Raw genomic sequence first — 24,348 nt, 5'->3', positions numbered from 1 at the left:
GTCCATAATGTGGGTGCACAAAGCTGAGCTTCAGTTCATCTGCAAATTTGACACCATCACTCAGGATTAAACAAAGACTGTGAATGGCTAGCCAACTACAAAAGCAGTTTCTCCTCCCTTGGTGTTCACACCTCAACTGCTGGAAGAGGGCCTCATCCTCCCTGATTGAACTAACTTCGTTATCTCTAGACTGAATCTTGCCTGCATATTTATACCTGCCTCTGGAAATTTCCACCACATGCGTCTGGCGAAGTGGGTATTCACCCACAAAAGCTTATGCTCCAATATGTCTGTTAGTCTATAAGGTACCACAGGACTCTTTGTTGCTTTTTACAGATCCAGACTAACACAGCTACCTCTCTGATACTTGACACCTGCATATTTATTATGCAGGCTTTTGTGGACCACAGAGGCTGATTAATGGGCTGCACTGGAATAGTTAATGACCCCAGGGTTTTCTGCCAGTTGAGAGTCTATCTTTGTGGAGTGGCTGGGACATTATTCCCACCAAATGACATTGTCATAAATGGAGTAACTGTCCCTACCGTTGTTCTAGGGGATCCCAGGTACCCTCTTTTGCGCCTTGGCTTATGAAACTATGCTAATCTCAAAGGCCCTGGCAAAAGAATGTTTAATTACACACTCAGTAGAAAAGGTACTGAATGTGCGTTTGGCAAATTGAAATCCCACTGGTGTTGTTTACAGAACTGTGTCATCAGTGCTGTCTGAATTATTGTGAAGAGCTCAGCAAACCACAATCTTTGTGAATCAAAAGGTCAGCCATTTGTCCCGGAATAGACCTATGACAGTAATATATTGCTGAACCAGTACATTCAGCCAGAAATTGTACTTGTCACAGGTGGAGCAGGATACACACAGGCAGCAGAACGCCTGCATCTGACGAAGTGGGTATTCACCCACGAAAGCTCATGCTCCAAGACGTCTGTTAGCCTATAAGGTGCCACAGGATTCTTTGCTGCTTTTACAGATCCAGACTAACACGGCTACCTCTCTGATACTTTGCCCTGAATGGCTCTCCATAGGCCTTTGCTGACTGGCTGCCAGTCTGCACAGCCTCTCTGGCCTGTTCTAGCCCTTTTTCTCATGGAGTGGGGCACCTGCCCCACTACAGCAGGCTTTTGGCCTTTTGCTGTTTGTGTTTTTGTGCTCCTTGAAGAGGGCAAACTATGGGCATGAGTCCCATCAGGCAGTAACTTCAGGGATATTGGAGTAAACCACAAGCCTGATTGCTTCAAAAACCTCCTCCATCACTTTACCAACTGTTGACTTTCCAAACACCAAACTGGGTAGCAATGGACCTGCAGCAGTCTGGGGTAGACAGCTCTCAGATGGTTATAGCAACCTGCTTCTGGACAGGTCTGACTGCCCTCACGCATGTGTCCTAACACTGGAGTGTCAGGGTAAGCTGCTCAAAAAGCTCCCGAAATGTAGCTTTCTTCATGCAAAAGTTCTGGAGCCACTGCTGGTCACCCCAGGTCTGCATGATGATGTGATCCCACCAGTCTGCGCCTGTGACCCTGCTCCATAAGTGCCAGTCTACATTGGCTAAATTGACACTCGTGAACAGCATCAGCCGGAGTAAGTTTGCCATGTCCGTATCACGGTTCTCCTCCTTCTCCATCAGGTGCTTTTGGTGGATCAGAAAATGCCACTGAAATGTCCACCAGTGCCTCATGGATGCTCTGCCTGTTTCCTGAAACAGGAGTGAAAGCCCAAGCAGGATGAGTTCTTCAGATAGTGACTCCTCCATGTTGCTGGCCCCTAGAGTCTATTTTCAGCTCTGCTACTGCCTTCCTCTATGACCTTGAGTAAGCCACTTAATCTCTCCATGCTCCAGTGTTCTCATTAATTGTAAATAATTCTCTCTCTCCCAGACTAGTGGGAGGCTACATTAATTAATATGCCTAAAACACACTGAAGTATTCAGTTGTAAGGCACTACAGAAACGTCAAGTATTTAATATATATTCTTGGGGAGAAGGGGAGGAACTGTGTAGCTTTTACAGCCTATTAGGCTCAGCAGTTCCTTTGTTTTTCCACAGTGTAGGACTGGGAAAAGGGCAGGGATTCTTTTCACCTTCTCTTACAGGTCACTTGTAAACTCAGTGTAGATTCTGTTTATCGCTTCAGGACCATGATGACCAGTAACAGCTCTCAGAGGGAGACAATGTTGTCTTGCAGAGTTATTGACTGTGCCTCATTGTGAATTAATTTCTTGGCTTTTGCCATTCATTGTCTTTTGTAGCGATCTGAAAAACCTTCTGGTCTCCTAACTCCACCGTGTGCCTCAGGGTAGGATTAATCTCAAAGTTAATACTAGTAAGAAGTAAGAGGTTTTTCTGCATAGCTTACACTTGCTTTTCTGCCCTTTACTCCACAGACTTCTTTTGAACTATAGGTTCAGACCTTCCTATACTCACAATATGTTTCATGTACAGTATTCATGTTGGCGTAAGAGCTACTATGCCAAAGCAATTATGGGAAGAATTAGAGAAAATTACAGCCTTGCATTGCTTAATATCCATTTAGCTGAATAGGACTGCAATTACAGCCTTTAATTAGGAAGTGCTAATAAGTGACTTGTTAGCGGGAAAGATGATCAGCACAATACTACAAAAGTTTTTGCCGAGCTAGAATGAACTGTATTACACTTTCAGTACATGTAAAACACCACATCAAGGGCCTCCTTTTGCTATGTGTTGTTTTTTTAACCACAAGAAAGGTACACTTGCACCTCATCTACTGCTATATTCTCCACAGCGAGGAACAGGTGGAGTGCTGAAAAAAACATCCTACCTACATGATCTCAGAACACACTAAGATTTACTCTGATGAAGTCTTAAGTTCTCTCTAAGCCACACAGCACTGTGGCAGGGAAAGACACACCTTCCCCCGGCTCCAACCCAGCCCCTGGACCTGCCATGGCTGGGGGAGAGGCACCCATCCCCTGGCCCCAATCCAGTTCCAGTCCTGTCGCAGCCGGGGGAGAGGTACTTCTCTCGCAGCCCCGGCCCTGGCCCTGGCCCCAGAGCTGCTGCAGGGAGAGCGAGTGGGGAGAGTCCTCTCTCTCTGCTGTAGCCCCCAAACCTCTCACCTCCAGCCCAACCCCAGAGCCCAACCCTCCAGCCAGAGCCCTCACCCCAACCCTCTGCCCAATTCCCACATCCTCAGCCCCCCCAGCCAGAGTCCTCACCCCCTGCACCCCAATCCTCTGCCCCAGCCCTGAGCCCCCTCCCACATTCTGAACCCTTCAGCCCCACCCCTACCACATGAATTTTGTTGTGGGCAACAATCAGGGCTGGCTCTAGCCATTTTGTAACCCCAAGCATGCCGCCCCAAGTACGCACTTGGTGCACTGGGGCCTGGAGCCGGCCCTGGCAACAATATGGAGGTGATGTGTCACATATCACCTCCATATTGGTGCACATAAAATTCATTCCACACATGTGTGGGAAAAATTAGAGGTAACAGTGATCAAGGCATTTCCTGGTACTTCTTTCCAAGAAAACTTTTCCCTCCACATTCCTATTACACCTTAAAATATCTGCCCCTTCCCCATCCTCTGTATGGGGACTCAGAGGTGCTCTGTGAGCAGGGCAGCTCATAGTGTCCGATTCTTCACTGCTAGCCTTGCACCCCCCAGTGTTCCCTTAAACTTATGCAGAATAAGTGTAAAACAGGTGGAAAGGTCTGATCCGGTAGCATTTTATACTCTTTTTGCACAAGGGGAAGGTCAAAGAAGAGTCAAGCCCATAGTCTCCTTTATTTGTTCCTCACATTACAGCACACACTGACTCTTATCCCACCTGCTCAATGAGTGGCAGTCACTTATAGGTACTCTATACACAGCTCTCACATGATTCAGCAGGACATTTATCATCATTGTGCCCTGCACATGGTAGCAAGCTGGTCAAATTATAGATGCTTAGGTCTTTATAGCAAGAACACAGTATAAATCCCTCTCATGAGACAGCTCATGGTGTCCAATATCATCAGGTGGTCCAGTGACATCTATACAGAACACATCACAGGACACCGTCAATACCACGTTGAGTAATCAAGACCACCGACCAGGGAAATAACCCACTTCCTTCCCTGACAAACCAAGGGATGCACCCCACCTATGTACTTATTTGCGACACTGATACTGACTTGGACTCTTTATACATTCCATGGGTGGCGTACCCAAGCCCACTTATCCACTGATGCTTTAAAAAACCCCGCACCCCAATCTGGGTCTATGCTGGTTATGTGATATGTATGTATCTCATGATCCTTGTAACTGATACCTGTAATCCCTGAAACCACCAAGAGTTTCTCTGCCACTGAGGCAAAAAAGACCAATGAAACCTTGCAAAAGGCCTGTTTTGCTATTGCATATATCCACCCATCCCAATCTCCCCCTTTCTGTTGGTCTTGCATTTCCAACTGTCTCTCCGGCATCTTTTCATGGCTGACCTGCTGAGACTACCATTTTCTCCTGTAGGCTACATGTTTTTGGACTATTCTAACTTCCAGGAAAACATCAACAATTAAGGTTAAGCATTTGTCATTGTTATTTTTAATAAAAGTCACGAACAGGTCATGGGCAATAAAACATTCACGGAAGCCCATGACTTTTACTAAAAATAATGGGGGGGGGGGGGGGAAGAGAAGAGATGGAAGAGTAGCTGACCACTAGGGGGAGACTGATAGCTGTGGGGCCCCCACTCCAGGGCTGAAGTGGAAAATGTCACAGAGGTTTCAGTCACAGAATCAGTGAAAAAAATCTTATCCTTACCAATAATCTACTAGCGTTTCTTATGGTGGGCTCAGTGTGGGGGCATTTCATAGGCAGTTAGAGTGATGTTTGTGTTAAGGAACAGCAGTGGCATTAAACCATCGCCAGGTCACCTGCTATTCCCTCAGCTTCTCAGGATTTCAGATTCTCACTTTTAAAGGTTTTTGCTCTTACTTACATTTTTCTGCTTCCCATCTCATTCCTTTTGATCAATACAAGTTCCATTCTAACAGCTCCCTTTTCAACCTTCTCCTACTATGGGCCTGATCCAGCAGATCCAATCAACAGGTTCTCAATCACTGAAATGGATGTTGATTAAGCCCTATACATATTATTAATTTGGGTGGAGAGCACAGGTTGATATGGTAAAAGAATGAGGACTGAGAAACAGTTCTTGGAGGGGATTAGATGTTACTGAACTACACTAGACCTTTCTTTAACTACTTCATCGCTGCTGAACATTCCAGGTACGCCCAGTATTGGGTACTATTAGACAAGAAGATCAACATACCTAGTGCACCCCAGTTCTCCACTGTTTCTTAATAGGACAAACAATACAGCAAATGCAGTGGAAGATCAGCAGCCACAGAGTAGTTTAAATCCTACAATCATCTCCACAGTAAACACACATACAGTTCTTGGGTATCCCAATGGGAGTTCCCCATCCATGTCTAAATACAGACTTTTTGCCTTTCAGTGAAGTGAATCATCTACTAGCATCTTCCTGGACTGCATATTAACACAATAGGATACAGTAAGTCCTGAAAGAAGAAACAAAATACAATAGAAAGACATTTTCCACTGAGTAATCTAATGCTCTAACATAGGGGTCAGCAACCTATGGCACACGTGCCAAAGGCAACACGAGAGCTGATTTTCAGTGGCACTCTGCTGCCGTCTTGGGGTTTTCTCTGCTGGCCCCCTGCCAGCCGAGGTCCAGGCCACTGGCCCCACTCAGCCTGCTGCTGGCCTGTGGTCCCAGCCGCCGGCCCGGTGCTCTGCTCCAGGCCTTGGCCTGGCATTCTGCAGAAGGGCCGGATTTAGGCCGATTCCCCTGAATCGGGCCCCACAAGACAACTGCTGCCAAGGAAGGACCCTCCGCTGAAGTGCCGCCAGAAAGAGCATCAACCGATTGAGCTGCCGCCGAATTGCCGCTGTTATCTTCTACTACAGCTCAATCGCTGCCACTGTTTTTGGTGGCATTTTGGTGGCAGCTCTTTCGAATTGGACCCCACACATCCTAAAGCCGGCCCTGCTCTGCAGCTGCCCCCAGCTGTGGCCCACTGGCCCCAGCCTGGGGCAGTGAGAGTTACAGACAGGTGTAAGAGGGGGTGCAGCTCAACACCCCCACCTTAAAAATTGTTCCAGCGCCACTGGGATATTTTTAAGTCCTGATTTGCTGCTTATACCATGCCACATGGAACAGCACACTGTTTGACACTGTGCCTGCCATCTGTCATGATTTTTTCTTCCCCGCTGTAAGTCGAGGGGTACATTTGACAAAATGTCAACTCCTAAGAAAATGAAGTTAGATATCCATTTATTTCAGCCTTCTTGGACAGACACATTTGGATTTATTCAAAAGAAGAGCAGTGCTGTTCATACTTTCTGTTGTGAAAACATTTTTTGTCGCGCATCAAGTGTTCGACGACATTTTGAAATGAAGCACGAGAAAACCTTTCTTGACAAAGTAGATAAGACTGAATAGATCAAAAAAGCAGTAGCAGGATATGAGAAGCAAAGCAGTGTTTTTAAATGCTTAAAAGTAAGTAAAAATCAAGCTATAGAAGGAATTTACAAGATTGCCCAGTGCCTTGCAAAAAACAGAAAGCCTTTTACAGATGGGGAATATATCAAAAAAGTTCTTCTCAGCAGTTTGGAGGTTTTGTTCAATGATTTGCCAAATAAAGATACGATCGTATCTAGAATAAAAGAACTGCGTGTCTCTGCCAGAACAATTGAGAGATGCATAAGCGAAATGGCAGAAAACATTAATGAAAAGCAAATGACTGCATTAAAAGACACAGCAGTGTTTAGCGTTGCAGTTGATGAGAGTGTGGATATAAACAACGTTCCATGTTTGAGTTGTTGCAAGGCATTGTGCTTCCAATGAAATCCATAAGGAACTTTTCACCTGAAAACCCCTGCATGGCACAAGAAAGGGGGAAGATAGAGTGGAAAGTTTTGTAAACCATTTTGAAGAATGAGGAGTTGACATCAGAAAGATATTTTGTGTGACAACAGATGCTGCTGCTCCCATGGTCGAAAAACAGAGGAGATTTGTAAAGTTACTTGAAGATCAAATTGGCCACCCAACAGTGAAATTTCATCAAGAGAACCTGTGCGCTAAAATTTCTAATTCAGAGCTTACTAATGTGATGAATATAGTGGTGCAAATTGTGAATGTCCTTGTTGCTCGATCTGCTTTGACTCACGGTTACAAGCACTGCTAGAAGAGATGGATAGTGCTTATAATGACATCCCACTTCACAGCAACATTTGGTGGCTAAGTCATGGCAAGGTTTTGGTGCGCTTTGTAAACTGTTTTGATGCAATCAAGGCTTTTTTGTTGGAAAAAGCACAAAACTACCCTGAACTGGATGATGACAAATGGGTGTGTAAACTCATGTTTCTAACTGACATCACTGCTCACCTACACAAACTCAACCTCTGTCTCCAGGGTGCAGGGCAAACAATTCTGGATCCTTATGAGCCTGGAAGGCATTTGTTGCAAACTAGCAGTTTTTTCTCAGGATATTCAAACTTTGACTTTCCACTACTTCTAACACATAAAAGAGCTATCGACAAGTTGCACTGTCAGTGTCAATGAGATTGGAATGTATATGCAAGAACTGGAATCAGAATTTTCTGACAGATTGCAAGATTTCCAGCGATTTGGCCCAATGCTTTCTTTTCTAATTAAACCTGAAAAGTTCAACGAAAGCGACTTGGATTTGTCTGTATTTCTGTGGACTGGTGTTGAAGATTTTGAAATGCAGCTTATTCATTTAAAAAGCTCAGAATTGTGGGCATCAAAGTTTGGAGAGCTGCAGAGTGCACTTGAAGATACCGAGAGAGATCCTGGGGCCTCTATTCTGACCTGCTGGACATTCCTGCCAGTGAAATATAACTGTTTGAAGAAAATTGCGTTTGCAATGCTTTCGGCATTTGGATCCCCATACCTGTGTGAACACGTATTTTCACACATGAAATCTGTCCTCTGTCCCTCTCGGAGCCGGTTAACAGCTGATCACTCAGAAGCCTGTGTGCAGCTTATCTTGCCAGATATTGGAAAACTCAGCAAGGAAAAGCAAGGGCAAGGATCACACTAAACTGATAAGATCTGCATTTTAATTTAAGTTTAAATGACACTTCTTAAACATTTTAAAAACCTTATTTACTTTACATACAACAATAGTTTAGTTATATAATATAGACTTAGAGAGAGACTAAATATGTTAATATATAATACTGGCACGCGAAACCTTAAATTACAGTGAATAAATGAAGACCTGGCACACCACTTCGGAAAGGTTGCTGACCCCTGCTCTAGCATTTTTAAAAAGAAGATGGATATTTGACTTGCTGCTTTCAATGACATTAGTCAACACTTACCCTATCAATATACTTACACAGAGAAATTCCCTCATGTGGAGAACACCACTTCCCTCTTTCCCTGCTGTCTGTGTGTCTTTAACTGGCCGTCGGGGGGAAGAAAATGTATAATACCAAGGGGGCAGGATGAACTAGGTTTGATCTTTTAATAGGTACTTGCTGAATGAAGCCCCACTGCATTAAGTTATTAATGTTCAAAGCAGTACATCAAAGTCACAGATAAGCCTTGAAAGTCAGAGCTCAGGGAGTAAGTCTTCAAGATTCCCCACTTGAAGCAGCTTTTCTATGTGGTACTACTACATTCCCCATCTCCGCTGCTCCTCCAGAACACCAAAATACAGAGAAAAGAAAATCTGGAAGAGAGAAATTCTTCCCCAGCTTTAGTAACTAAAAGCACAGCTTTATCTAATGTGTCAGACTTTTACAGGCAACTATGGTACATACCTGACATTTCTAATCAAATATGGATCCTAACTGACAGCTCTGAAATTAAGGTTCTCTTATCAGTTGATCCCAGATAAACATCTAAAAATGTTGACTGCTCCTGATATTCACCTCATCATGTGAATCATGTCTTCTGTGATATGTCAGACTTAATTCTTTAAAAATTCACTCTGAAAAATAATTGCCCTTTTATCTACATGTAATTTGATGGCTGTCATTTTTGTTCAGTTTGTTATGATTCCTAGTGCTTCACTTTGTAACATTAAATATTTGTTTTACTAGATCTGGTTATGTCAGTGAAGACGTGGTCTCTCCGCTCCCCCTTTTTAGTTTTGTTTGAAAGATTTTACAAGTCTAATGATTGCATTTGTCCATGTTTACCCAATAGAATATTCAGAGTTTTTTAGAGAAGCACACTGAAGAGACTAAAATATCACTGTCACTTTTTCAGTTAATGTTAATACACGTCGTGGAGGAATGACAGTAGAAGTATGCAGTAGTACTCCATACCACACCATATGCCATATAGAATCTAGGGCAAGACAGGTGAAGCAAAGCTAGCCCACACCTCATGGCCAACTCGTATCATAACTGTTCATATTAATGAGGCAGTTTCATCATCTTCAAAGTACAATAAGTCTTCAAATAGCAAATGATTATGCCTCTAAACCCAAAGGGCAATAAATGTTGGCGTTATTTCTGATGACTGATACTTCCATGTTTAGAGAGAAGGTGGGTGAGGTACTGGAATATCTTTTACTGGGCCAACTTCTGTTGGTGAGAGAGACAAGTTTTCGAGCTACAGAGCTCTTCCTTTCCCAGACCTAACGAAGAGCTCTCTGTAGCCTGAAAGCTTGTCTCCCTCACCAACAGAAGTTGATCCAATAAAAGATATTACCTCACTCACCTACTTTGTCTCTCTAATATTATGGGACTGACCCAGCTACAACCACCTTTCATGTTTAGGAACTTGAACCAAAATAGAACCTAGGGCAGCTCAAGCCACAGGTTGGGGCAGCTAAGCCCTACTCTCTAAGAATATGTCTACATAGCAATTAGATACCATGGCTGGCCCATGCCAGTCGACTTCAACTTGTGGGGCTCGGGCTATGGGGCTGATTGATTGCTGTGTAGACTTCCAGGCTCGGGCTGGAGCCCGGGTTCTAGGACACTGCAAGATAGGAGGGTGCCAGAGCTCAGGCTTGAGCCCAGAAGTCTACACAGCAATCAAACAGCCCTGCAGCCCAAGTTCCAGGAGCCTGAGTTGGCTGGCATGGGCCAGCCATGAGTGTCTAGTTGCTGCACAGGCATATCCTAAAAGGAAGTCCAGCCAAGCAGCCTCTGAACAACAAACCCTAAAGAGGCATTGCAGCCCAGTACATGCTGTAAGATTACTCCTTTTATTAATTTTTGCACTGAATCCATTTTACTGGGTTAATCCTCCAGGAAAATAACCTGTCAGAATCAGTCTGTTCACTTCATTTTGTGCCCTGCAAAAATAAAAGACTTTTCCTGAGTGGCAGAGTAACAATTCAGTCAGTAAATGGAGTGACAATTTGGAGTTAGCTACAAAGTCGAGTGATGAACACTTTCTTAATTATGTGTAATGACACTGAAATGAATGCTTGGTTAAAGGGACTGGAATGACAGCTCTTGGTATAAAGGTCTCTATTTTTGCAGAGCAGAGGGAACTGCCACACTGATCACATCAATAGTCCATTTATTCTGTCCCCAACAGATGATACTAGATGAGTCAGAGAACAATATAAAGCCTCCTTGACAGCCAATTAAATAATAACCTCCCTATCTGAGAAGTTTCTTAACTCTAGGCTAGTTTGTATTCTGAAGCATAAGGATTGGGGTCAGATTAAGCCCCCTTGTAGTAATAACCATACTAGCCCATCTCTGGTAGCGTCTGCTGATTTTAAACTGTTATTTAATACAAAAAAGTAAGTTTCTAACCCTCATGACTGCAAAGATGTTGTTCTGAACTGAGGCAGCGCTGAGTGTGCAGACAGACACAACTGCTCTATGCCCTGTGGCGCTGCTGTTGCTATGAATAGACTATACATTCAATGTCTGCTATAAGAGCGAGACTTTTTGTGTGGAACCTTGTACTGTCAGTATAATAAATAACAAATCTAAGTCTGGAAAGTTCTGCTTTTCTATGGAAACTTGAATTCCTGACCTCTTTATGTAAAAGGCTTTTATCACTGTCTGCAAGCAGGCAGCACTTATTTGCTCATGACATTGTCTTCTAAAAATCTGACTAGCTGGCACCCTGGATAATATGCTCAGTGCTGGACTCTTAATGTACTACTGGAAAATGAGTTGTAAGATTGGAAATATAAACCTGTTAGCAACACTTCAGAAAAAGCAGTGAAATACTCCATTTACTTCTTTGTAACAGAATGTCCTGAACATCAGGCAAAAGTAAAATGGCTAGGTCTCAGAGAGCTTCTTTATAAGATGTTATCCCATGCAGCTGGGGACTCAGTCACAAAGTATAATCCACCTTATAAAAAGCTAACTCTGATTTATTAGAATTTTATCATCCAGTTCTACAAAACAATACAAAAGCAAAAAACCCACTAATAAAATCAAACAATTTCCAATCTCCTTCTAGGTTAAGAGTTAGGCATCCTATTTACATTACTGTTTTACGTTTTAAAGGTAACACACTGATTCGGCAAGGCACTTACACATGCTTAATTTTAAGCATATGATTAGTTCACTGACTTAAAGTTAAGCACATGCCTAAGTGGTTTGCTGAATCAGGACCATATTCTCAAGAGTTAAAAAAACATGGTTCTGATTCTCCTTTCATAACTATTTAGCATCAGAACAATTTTCTTAAGTCCATTGCCCTCATCCTTTCCCCTCGCTCCCTCCCTTTGTCAGTTTGCATCTGCTGGCTGCCCTCTCTCATCAAATTGCCAAGTGTTAAGCTTGTATCTATGCATTGTAATGCACCTCCTCCATCTCACTGGACTTAGCACTTCCCCCTCTGGTGATAGAGAGGCCTGGGGTAAATCAGCCCCCTTCTAGACAGTGTTTCTCTTTCCCCTCTGTGTTTACATATCAGTATTTTCAAGGTAGGCCACAGTGCAAGCCTAAGAAGAAAGGAAACAAATTTACAAATACAAAAACAAAGGGGGATACCCTGGGCAGGCTATTCCTCTAAACAGGCATTCAATTTTAGTTGTTTCCCCTGTGAGGAGAGGGGGCAGCCTCTCATCCTGGAGAAGCCTATCTCCCTACTGCTGCTAGCCATGCAGCAGCTTGTTTCTTCCCCCTCCCCACAGAGGAGGGGTTTTAAAAAATCCCAGGCAGCCCTTAACTGGACTCATGTGTCCCTAATTGACCTGAGGTAAACCCTTCTCAGCTTGTAGACAAAATGGCCTTTACCATTCTAGAGCTAACACACCATTTGAGGAGGAGTGGATGCTGTCTGGGGTTCTCTGCTCAGTGTCCTCTTCAGGTTCCCTACTTTTGACCTTTTGACCTTTACACCTGTCCTTGTTTTCTTTTTTGTCGTCTCTCATACTTATTTGAGTTCCAGGCTCAGTAGCTCCTCCCCTTAGGCTGGGGGAGGAGCCTTTAGCCTGACTTTGTCACACCACAGACTAGTATGATCCTATTCTTTCTCCTTTCATTTTCTCAAGTCCAACATTTGTTGTATGACAAGCAAAAATATTCAAGTGCAATCAAATTTTGCTATTCACAGTAAGTGTAAGTTGAATGCATAGTATTTATTCTGTCTGTGGATCAGAATATACACAAGGCAAGTAGCAATGTTCAGTGATCATTCAAAGTAATACCAAACAATGATACTATTTTATACAAATCTGTCCTTTTGCCATTACTGGCTTGACTCCTCTCACCTACACCAAAATTACACCAGTTTAACTACATTGTCTTCATGAAGTGACTCCAAATTCTGATTTACACCAGTGCAACTGAGATCAGAATCAAGTCTTTTATTTTTCCATTTGTTCAGACAAATAAAGGGCCAGGTTCTGCTGGTTTAAATTAGGAGTCACTCCACTCAAATCAGCTTTTCCCTAACAGCAGCAATCTGTCCTGTGATCAGCAGGCAGTATACCCAGACTTATGAAAATCCAGTTTGCAGCATTCCAGAGAGTGGGAGTAAATCATTACATGTATGCATGTGCCTCTGTTTCTAAAAAGAGTAAGGCTGATCACAGTTCTTTTGGTGGGCTAGTGTCCTGCCAGTGTCCATTGACAAGAGGCAGAACATGAAGGCTTGGCAATTTAATGACTAGTCTGAATGCCAGTTTGAATGTTTTCTCTTCCTTGGATGGGGGAAGGGCAGGATTAGGTTGACCAGACAGCAAATGTGAAAAATCAGGACAGGGGGTGGGGGGTGGGGTAATAGGAGTCTATATAAGAAAAAGATCCAAAAATCGGGACTGTCCATATAAAATCAGGACATCTGCTTGGACTGGAGAACTTTGGAGACAAGCTGTAGGAAGTGGAGTGGGTGATTCAGCAGGGTGGTTTCTTTCTCTCCAAGTCAGTACTAACCAATCCCTCCATCATGGTTTGGTGTGGACTTTTTTTTAACCATGTAGACTTAATATATGCAAGTATCACCGGATAATAAGCAATGTGTATTTTACTAACACTAAAGAATGTTTCCAATTCCATTTTAACTCAGAATCCAGGGAATTTGAAAAAGGAAGGAAGCTGACACTGTATGAAACGAAAAGAAGCAAAATATTTTATCTAAGACACATTCTTTGTGTTCCTGAGATTTCTTTCAGATTAAAAGAATGCCAAGACCCCAGAGAAAGCAAGACCTGTCAAGTGATGAAGCTTTAGCTTGATGCACTTCTGCAAATCACTGTAGGGTTTAACCATGCATTATATAGGCAGCTGATTCACTCAACTCCATGAATCAAAAGCACTTTCACATCTCTTCCACTTTTTGCATTTGTATGGATTAGCTAATTACAAAAGACCTTTCCAGGTGTTTGAAAAACAAATACCAAACCAACAAAGTAAGGAATGAAAAGCTAAGAGTTCTTATGTCCTTTGATCTATGTTTGATGTGTTCTATGGCTATGCTGCTGTCAGCGGTAAATCTTTGCAGCAGCAGAAGGGACTCAAATATTCTTATAGTACAGAGTGCACCACTCGTTAAATTTAACTGGAAACATGAATAGGTCCATATTCTACACTGAGAAAAGTGGTAGACTCACTCCTTCATTCAACCTATAAAGATTTCTCCCCCACTGCTGAGTACCCCATCTCATCTAGACAGCAGAGCCCCAGTGTGGCAAACTCAGGACAATTAGCTACCAGGAGAGGGGTAGTAATTAGTCCCAGAGGGGTTAAAAGGCCTATCCCTATCCATTGAGGGGAGATAGCCACAGAGCAACAAGGCTCAGCTGGAACAGGGATTACCAGGGAACTAATTAGCTTCAGCTGGCCCCAATTGCTGGGGACTTTTTTAAACCCTCCCTGGCAGGGAAGAGGAAAGAAGTAGAGTAGCTGTCAGTGAGTAGGTGTAGCAGGACTCTGAAACTCTTCCTGCAAGGCAGATTGCACTCTCCCCAGAAGGAGAGAAAAACTGAGCAAGGGACTGGCTGAGAAGGGATTGGCCAGACCCTGTGCGACCAGGAAGGGCTTTTGCTTTGCCCAAGCCTGTGGCTCCAAGGTGGCAAGGGACTGAGCCAGCAGAGGAGAAGCAGGTACTTTGCCACACCCAGGTTAACACTACAAACTTTTGCTGGTATAGCAATGTTGGTCAGGGTCTGATATTGTTATGATGTTTATATACCAGCAAAAGCCCTACCACAGATGAAGTTAAATTGGCATAAAAGTGCTTTTGCTGGTATAATTTTTTGCTCAGGTTTGGTCTACACTTTAAAGTTTTGCCAGCATAGCTATGTTGGTTTGGAGTATGAAAAAACCATACATTCAACCAACATAGTTACGGCAGCAGAGGCCCTAATGTTGGAAAAATCCTTTTGCTGCTACAGCTTATTTTGTTTAGGGAACTTGTTGGCTGCATCTCCATTAGGATTATTTACCAGTATAGCCATACATAAACTCTTTTTACTATCAAGGTTGGAAGGGACCTAGTCTAACCCCCTGTTCAAAGCAGGACCAATCCCCAGACAGATTTTTACCCCAGTTCCCTATATGGCCCCCTCAACCCTGATTGAACTGTCAACCCTGGGTTTAATAGGCCAATGTTCAAACCACTGAGCTATCCTTCCCCTGTGGATGAGTCTTAAGTCTGAAATGTAATGACATTTGGACAGGATGACACATTATAATTTTTTTAAGGCATCTGAGTGACAGCTGCTTCAGAGTAATGTGTAACCCTTTTGGTTTGGTATGATCTGCATTTGTATGTATTTTAGGTTTACACTGGAACAAAGTCCAAGCTTTCAACCCATTCCCTGGTGGATGTTTGCCCATATCACACAATAATATATTATACTTTACATGTTCTAAGTGTTGTATAAACACTTAACTGTTTGTGGTGATTCACACCCTAAGGCCGAGAACTGGCCCATTTTGCTAGGCACTGTGCAAAACCCAGGAAGACACAAATTCCTGCCCCGAAGAGTTTATAATCTAGTTTGAAACAAGATGCAACACATGAGTATAACAAGCACTGGGGGAAAGAGGGTAGTTGGGAGGGCAGAGGAGGGTGTCATGATTGCTGCACTAGTTGCATCTTTGTTCCCTCTTCTAGCCTCTCTGAGTGCCCTCTTCAGCTGTCAGGTCTCATGTATGCCTATATCTTTTCTGGGATGTAATCCCACAATTCTCCCAGTGTCAGACCAGTTCCCAGCCTATGGCACCTGATGCATCAACCATGATATGATTATTCTGCATCAACTCCAGCATCTGTTTCTACATAACCCTATCATTTTCCAAGCTCTTCCTTGTCAATTCTTTGTTCTTCTCCTTCATTAAGGAGACTTTCCCTCCATCTGTCGTCTTATCCCTCTTCTAGATTGCAGACATGAGGGATATCTCCCTAAGCTTGGAAATAAGATGTTTTCCACCTTACTTCCACTTTGTATAGAACCCCTGTACCAATCCATGGTTGGTGGTGGACTAGGAAGGTAGTGGGTCTGAGAGAAGCAGGGGGTTAGTTAGTAATGGCATGTGCACCTGTGCAAGCCAGTGGTGGGCTGGGGCCCTGGGGAGAGTGGGTCGATAAGGTCAGCAGGGGTCAGGTTCATAATTGCACATGCACCTCTGAAAACCATCTGTACTTTGAAGGATGTTACCCCTGAGGCATGTTGCCAAAAGGCAGAGAAAGCCAGTGGGCAGACCAGCAAGATATGTAGTGCTGCTATCACCAGAAAGTTGCCCCCAGACCAGTCTGTAGGAGTGGAAGGACTACCCTGTTTATACACATGGCCCCAAGAAGGCTACACCACCTTACAACATTTGTGCCAAAATGCAGCAGTAGCTTTATTTTAATTTTTTTAAATGACATCTGCAGATCAAATGCACTGCAAAATAAATAGATTTCTGCAGGGATTGTGAACCCAACAGGTTAACACTCAAAAGTTAGACTGACCCAGCTATGTGGCTAAAGGGTGTGAAAAATCCACACCACTGAGTGATGCAGTTAAGTCGCCCTAACCCCAGTGCAGACTGCTCTAGGTCTACGGCAGAATTCTTCCATTGATCTAATTACACCGATGGGAGAATCCCTCACATTGCTGTAGTGACCATCTATATTGAAATCCATATTGAGAGAGCTGTGCTGCTGTAGTGCTTCAAGTGTAGACAAGCCTTGAGAATCTGACTGAAAATAGCTATAAACGCTTTACAATCGTGATGCATTTTGAAATGTCTCACTTTGGGGAAATATACTTCCTAAATGCTAAGGTAGCTAACAACTCAGGGAATTGCTCAAACTGTGAAGCAAAATATTTGTATTGCCTTTTCTCTCTCAGTATCTGCAGTTTCAATACACATGTCTGCACTACAATGTATTTGATTTTTAACTCCTATGGTACTGCTAGCTTGAGCGAGGATGGGATGTGGGGGAGCGGGGAGCACTGATCATCCAGTGGGGTGGGGGGGAGAGAGAGAGAATGCTAAGCAGCACAGGAAATTGGGTGTGGGGGTGGCAGTTTGGCTGATGCCTGTGGGATTTCAGAGAAATAACATCAGTGGAGATTAAATTCTCTGCAGTGAGAACCATTTTGAGCATGTGGCAGGGTGGGCATGGAGAAATAAAAGCCAAGCAGGCTCAGAAAAGCTCCCAGCTCACATTTGTCCAAGTCAACAGTGGGCTTGGGGTCCCCAGAACAAAAGTTGTTGCTACTCCCCTATGCAGCTGTACTGCAGCAAAGCATGTAATACTGGCAGGAGAGGTGGTCTCATGCTGGGTGTTTGCCTGGGTTCTGGGAGCCACCCCCAACATTCTCTCCCCCTCAGGCTCTTGCATAGGGAAGACAACCTGACTTTCTGGGAATCTCCTCCATCCTTGAATCCTGTTGGGGCTCAGGGGCCTCAGCCTCTTGGGTGCCACTGGTGCTCTCCAGGAAATACTTGGGTTTGGTAGTAGCCACTTTGGCCATAATCCAGTCTAGCTCACAATAGTAGGGGCAGGAACTTGCAGTGTTGCCAATGGTCTTGTTGCTGTTCTTGTTGTTTTTTTAATTCTGCCAGAGCTGCTTTCCTTTTCTGCACCACTGCAACCTGTCCAAGGAGTGACCTGTTTCTGTCAGCAGCTTTGATACACTGTTATATCTTGGCATTCTAGTGAGTGCTTTTAAGGCAGGATTGGACTGTCTTCTCTTCCCAGGTCTCAAGGGAATTCATGATCTCTGCATGGCTCCATGCAGAAACACGAGACATGGCTGTTATAATGCTGAGAAGGATATCTGACTCCAGGAGCACGTACTCACAAATGTGGGATACCTAGCTGCATGCCCAGCATTTAAATGGGGAGATAATATCCAGTCAATAGAGCCCCAGAGCAATAGAAGGCATACAGGTAAACAGACAAGTCAGTCCAGTTGTGAGATAACGGATGTGAGATAGCAGTCAGAGGACTGCTAGAAGTGAAAAAATTAATCTGAAGTTCAAATGCATCCACACACAGCTTTTTTCTAGACTAACTCAGCTCAAAATGGATTCAATCCACTTTCATAGCAGACTATCCAATTCACAGACAGTCACCACATAATTTTAAAAAATAGTAATTGTATCATTTGGACACAAGGCAGTTTAATATGAAAAAAAAAAAAAAACCCACCTTCCCCTGTACGCAAATCCTTAGTTTTCTGGTGTGCCAGCTAACTTAAAACATAGTGAAAAAAACAGAACTATTAGTTAAAGTAGAATAGGTTTCCAACCTTCTTTTAAATTGTGTTTTTACACAACGGGGGTCTCTTTTTTGCAGTTTAATCTTGTACTGCCAAAAACATTACTCAAACCATATATAATTTTCTTAAAAAAAATTAGACTTCTGCTATTTCTTCTTGTATTATTGCAGCAGAGTAAGTGCATATAAGAGAGCTCACATGAAAAAAAGAATTTCTGATGTGAAGTGTGGAAAATAACTCTGAAGGGATTCAGAACTTGGCACTATTATCACACTCTGAATCTGAGTCAAACAAGCAACAAGGAAAAAACCTCTGCAATGATCTTTTTCCCTCCTATAATTGGTAGGAAGAGGAAGGAGTTATTCCCTTGCCTTCCTTTCTTATAAGCAATTTCAGACATTGTCTCCCACCATCCCCTTTCAAAACATGCTTCTCTTTATCAGCTATTTGTGTATCAGGACAAGCTTTTAATTGGCTTACTGTCTGGCCAGTAGCCTAAATACTCTAACTGGGCCAATTATCAATGCCTTATAGTGTACAATTGATATTTCCCATAGAGGTTTTGTCTAGTGTGATCAAATGAAAAGGGTATTATCTTTTACCCAGTCTCTCTTGCTCTGTGCTACCTTACCAGAGTGACCAGAAAAGGATTTTCTTGGGTCAAAACTAAAATCCAATTAAAATAAATCACGTGCAAAACATGGGGGGAAATAAAGCATAAACTGTCATTTTCGCTATCCATCTTAGCTGCCTTGCATAGAGCACATGTCATAACAGAAACCTACTGATTAATTCTGTTACAGACAGGATCAGTGAAATGGCAGATTCTAGCATCCCTTGCACTCCATGTAAGGTACTACCGAGGCTGCCTACTTGTGAAGCTTTCAAGGCAGAAAAAGCTGATTGCCTGAAAACAACCAAATTTACCGGCTCCCTGGCCAGGCTGGATGTTCATCTCATAGTGAGTTATCACAGGCTAGGGCTTGCCAGAAAGAAAGAGAAGCTTTAAGAAACTGCACATCACATGATTAGATGCACTGCTGAGAGCAGAGCTGTAACTAGGTATTTTTGCACCTGAGGCAAGAATATAAAATTGCACCTTCTCCCAGTGCCGTCTCTTCGGCGGCAAGTCCCTCTCAGAGGGAAGGTTCTGACACCAAATTGCCACCGAAGAATGAATGAAGGGGCGGTGGTAAAACCTGTGATTTTGGGGGTCAACTCATGATTTTTGACTGCTTGGGCTGGTAATGTTGCTTCCAAGATAGTCTTTGGTTCGAGTCCAGTTCCAATCCAGAGAGGGACTCACAGGTTAAGAGAGGTGGGAGGTGCTGGATATCAGTAGTAGCCACTAGGGATTAGCAAGTGTCCTGAGAATGCCGGGAGTTCAGGTATGCAGGGCAGGATCAGGGGTGGCAGATCTGTAGAAATTTTAGTGGTGACCAGAACCCACCCCGTCCCCACCACCTAAGGCTCTGGGAGGGAGTTTGAGTGAGGGAGGAGGTCTGGGGTTCAGGCCCTAGGCTGGGGCAGGGGATTGGGGTAAAGGTTCTGGGAGGGAGTTTGGTGATGGGAGGGAGAGCAGAGGGAGGGGGTGCAGGTTCTGAGTGGGAGTTTGGGGAAGGGAGGGGTGCAGAGGGATGGGGTGCAGGGGTGAGGGCTGTGGGTTGTGGCTGCAGATAAGGGGTTTAGAGTGTGAGGGGGCTCAGGGCAAGAGTCGGGGTGAGGGCTCTGTCTGGGACTGGGGATGAAGTGTCTGGGGTGCTGGAGGGGCTTAGGGCTCAGGCAGAGGGTCAGGGTATGGGGGGATGAGGGCTCTCGCTGGGATTGGGGATAATGGGTTTGGGGTGCTGCAGGGGCTCAGGGCTCGGGCAGAGGTTTGAGGGTGTGGTGGGGGGTGAAAGCTCTGACTGGGGGGTGGGCTCTGGGGTGAGGCAGGGCTGGGGATGAGTTTAGGGTGCAGGCAGGCTGCTCCGGGACGGGGGCCAGAGAAGAGGACTTCCTCCAGCCCTTTCCCTGCCGGCAGTAGCGAGCTCTGGGGGAGGACTCCTCCTTTCCTGCCCCCCCAGCAACACACTCACCCCCACTACTGTCGCTGCATGTGCTCCTAGGGCCCCTCTCAGGTCCAGGAATCTCCCCCGCCTCCCCCGTGGTGGGTGCCGGCAGGTGCTGCGTGCGCCTCCTCCCCTGCTGTTTCCCCTGACTGTAGGCTCACGGGGGGTGAGGGATGGGGCTGCCTCCTTGCTCAGCATGGGGCAGGAGTGGTGACTGCAGGCGGGGAGGCCCTGTGTTGCTGGAGGGTCCCATTGGAAAATGAAAGGGTCTGAGGGGGAAGGGCAGGCTCAGTCAGTTTGCCCTGCCAGTGACTGGGGGGCACTAGGACCCTGGGGCAGCAGTAGTTGCAGGGAGGCAGCATGGAGCTGCTCTCTGGGTCGGGGGAAGCGGCTGGGGGAAGCAAGTCAGGGCCGGGGGACACTCAGGGCAGGCACGGGTGGGGGAAGGGCGGCAGGTGAACCTGGGGAGAGATCACCTCAGTTATAGATATCTCTGTGCCAGCAGCCTTTTTTCTTTCCTCCACCGCTTTCTGCGCCCCTGGGCTTTTTGCGCCTGAGGCAAGTGCCTCACTCGCTTCGCCCTTACGGCACTGGCTGAGAGGTCACTAAACTGTGTTGCTCCCTGTTCCTCTTCCCAGAGATTCCACATTCTTATTAGGCCCACAGGGTACCCCTGATTTTCAGCCCACTGGGTACTGTTCTTCCAGCAGAGATGATAGGACAATTGGACCTTGTCAGTGCTTCTCCTTATCTGGCTGCAGAGACTGTAATTGGAGAACATTGTGCAAAATTGAGCACAAAAAGGCATTGAAGCTGGGAGACCAGGCATATGTGAAAATGAAGTCTGGCATGTTTAAAGGGCACAGATTCATTTAGCAGCATGTGACTGGGGTAATTTACTTCAGCAGAAGATCCTTGAAATTCTAGCTCTCCGATAGGTGAAGTGTGGAGTGCAGGACCACTCCTGAGAGCTACAAGTGTTTTTAATCAGTTACAAATGCCACCTAGTTAATTTGACCTGAAGAAGAGCTCTCTCTAAGCTTGAACACTTGTCTCTCACCAGCAGAAATTAGTCCAATAGAAGATATTACCTCACACACCTCGTCTACTTGGTTAATTAATGTTTTTATTTCGCCATCATGGCTCAGTATTTATTACTATATAAGTATAATGTGCTGTGATGAGTCAGAGACACAGTATATAACAGATTCTGCTCTTACATAATGTCCTTTAATGCAGAGCATCACCAGACACTTTGTAGAGGTAGTCCAATCATTCTCTGGAGGGCTCACAGAGCCATCAGTTCCCCCATTTTATTTTACCTCAAAGACCTCAAGTTATAGCAACTTTCACTCCAACAGAGGGACCAGCAGTGGCCTGCTCCAGAACTCAGTCACTCCTTATCCAAAGGGGCAGTGAGGGAGAAAGTCCTCTCTCCCCATTCCAGGGCTGACAAAATATAGGGGAATCTTCAGAACACTGTGGCAAAAGCAAAAAGGAGGAAAGACATTAAGATGTTTTTCAAAGCTGCCTAGAGGATTTGGATACCTAATTGGATACAATTAGGAATTGGCTATCCACGTCCCTTAAGTGGCTTTGAAAATCTAAACCTAAAAATCTCAGTGGAGCCACTTGTGGAAGGAGGTGAGAAATGCAGGTGAAACAAAGCTGGATTTGGCAAAAAAGGAAAAGGTTGTTAAGTGAAAAGAGAAATGTTCTAGGCTGAATTATGTACATATAAGAGTTATGCGAGGACTGCCATGAAATGGTATTTCCCAGCAGGATAGGCAGTTAGAAGAAAAAAATTTCTCTGTAGCTGGAGAAGGGGTCCCAACATTTTTTTCTATTGTAGCATGGGATCATGCAGTAGGGAAAAAGTTGAGAACCACTGCTACAAAGAACGCAAAAATGGTATGTCAAATTTTGGCCTACTATGAACTCTTTAATGCTGAAAGCCTGTAGACTGAGAAGTGCTGGTACACACAATAAATATGAAACAGAATAGTATTAAACTGATAATTCTAAGTTATACCATTCCATTCAGTTGAACTGTCCAGCTTTAAAAAGAGTTGCTGTAAGTTGTAGTGATACCTTCGTCATTTATCACAAAGTCCTCTGCCAGTAAATCAGATCTTTGTTGTTAAGCTTTCATCTGCTTCTGTTGCTTATTCATAGAGTCAGTGACCTTACCTAGCTCAAACATAATATCAGGCGGGACATCTCCGTTTCTAATTTCAATAGATGCACGTGCTTTTACTGTGTCTGTATTTGGCCCATAACCCTCTGTATGTGGCGTGACATTTGGTTGCTTTGAAGATGATTATGATGAAACAAAATGAGACCTGTGACTTGATGCCAGACAAACTGCTGGAGTAGGCAGCAGATAATTATTTAAGAAACAAAATCCTGTTCTGATTCAAACTCCCTTAATGGAAAACATGAGGAAAACGACTACAAAACAAAATGCTGTCCATGAGCTGGTCTATTGTTACTTGATTCTCACACACTCTCCTGTTAGGTTACCTGTAATCTCATTCTCCTCAAGGTTGATGGTTTCAAGAGCCTTCAGGGTAGTCAACTGCTCAGGAAAGTGTCGAAACTTGTTCCTGGACAGGTTGATGACCTTCAGATGTAACAGGGTTCTCATCTCTTCAGGCAGGCGATGCAGGTAATTCCCTTCCAGGTTGAGTTCTGCAGTTTGGGTGGGAATGGGGGCACGGGAGAGACAAAGGGACATCATGAAAACTTAAAAACCTCACAACCCCAAAACCCACCATTGCTGCTGCTTCTACGATTTCTTAGTGACAAGGGAGAAGGAAAAACATAATTTTTGTCTGAGAAACAACCAAATCCATCCTTTATTAGCCTATTATATATGTGGCCTAATCCATGGTACAACTAAATTCTTTTGGGCTAAATTGTGGCTTTTAGCCAACCACACCCTTACATTGTGAGAGGTACAGAGTTGCACTACCCTAGGGTAAGCACCAGGGAGCATTATGGCTCAAAGAGGCAGGTTGTGTCACTTAGTGCTCCTCTTGCATGGGGGAAATCTGGGACTCCCTTTGTGAGGCATGCAGCATACTCTCCTCAGCACAGCACAGCACAGCCAGCCAGGGGAGCTATGCCTCTGACATCACCACCACATTTCTCCCACACTCTTGGAAGGACAGTTCCTAGAGAGGAGCAGCCCTTCTGCTTGTTGGGTGACTGGGCTGTGCAAAGGAGAGTTCTTACTCCTGACTTCACCACTTTGTGTCCATGTAGGTGCTGGTCACTTTTTGAAATCTAGCCCTTTGAAATCTTGTGAGCAACTGCAACCAGGCTTCTCATTAAGGGGCCAGTTCTGCCACTCTCCCCTCACCATGTCACAATGAGCAGCACCTTATTTCACGTACAGTGAAATAGATTTCAGTGGGGTTACTTGTGGAGTGAGACATTCATTGCAAATAGAGGGAACAGAATCAGTCCCTAACAGATTCCCTCACTAGAAATCCTTCTATAACTTCATAAGAATTTCACCATGGAACAGCATAAATTCCTAGGCATTAAGAGGAGACTAATGCTCTGAAAGATCTGGTAGTCTCAGTGATAACAATTTCCCAAAAAGAACATTATTAAGCTGCAGTTAAAGATGAGAGTATATATCTGTGATTTAAGGATAAAGTGCCTCACCAGAACATTGGGTAATTATTAGAAATAACAATTAGTACCCAGAAAATCCAGAATTATTGATAAGCTTATCAGATATTTGTACATTTGACAGCATGAAAATGCTCCTCACCTCATTCTCTTTGCCAGCCAGAGCAATATGGTAAAAGACTACTTAAATAAATTACAAAAACTAATTTGATGTTGATGGTGTTTTCCTAAGGGGAATTAGAGGGAGTGCAGGTAGCACTGCCTATTATTCATGGTGCCTGACCCTTTCCATTATAGGATCCTGTTTTCGGTTACTTATACCTTGCAAAACTTTAACTACTTGGGTTAAAATTTTCCATGTTGAGCATCTGCCTGTGATGGTGACACAAACCCCACACTGGACAACAGGGGGTTAAGGAGGACTTCTGGGCCCAGGTGGCCCTGCCCTGCCCCATCTGCAA

General features: G+C 44.3%; 1 protein-coding gene across 8 annotated transcripts in view; it reads right to left on the bottom strand.

Annotated features, from left to right (window-relative positions):
* The window catches only part of LRRC20 (leucine rich repeat containing 20), a 194,823-nt gene that overhangs the window by 70,615 nt on the left and 99,860 nt on the right, over nucleotides 1–24,348 (bottom strand). For 7 of the 8 annotated variants that reach the window (XM_050959744.1, XM_050959743.1, XM_050959741.1 and 4 more), the window contains one exon: nucleotides 22,769–22,936. In XM_050959744.1, the coding sequence (XP_050815701.1) occupies nucleotides 22,769–22,936 (168 nt within the window). Of the gene's footprint in view, nucleotides 1–21,354; nucleotides 21,725–22,768; nucleotides 22,937–24,348 lie in introns of those variants that run through there. The other variant, XM_050959746.1, reaches the window with a different exon arrangement.

Source organism: Gopherus flavomarginatus, chromosome 6 (genome assembly GCF_025201925.1).
Source record: "Gopherus flavomarginatus isolate rGopFla2 chromosome 6, rGopFla2.mat.asm, whole genome shotgun sequence".
NCBI classification, from domain to species: Eukaryota; Metazoa; Chordata; order Testudines; family Testudinidae; genus Gopherus; species Gopherus flavomarginatus.
The sequence above is the reverse complement of the archived record's forward strand: the minus strand, read 5'-3'. Positions and strand labels throughout refer to the sequence as shown.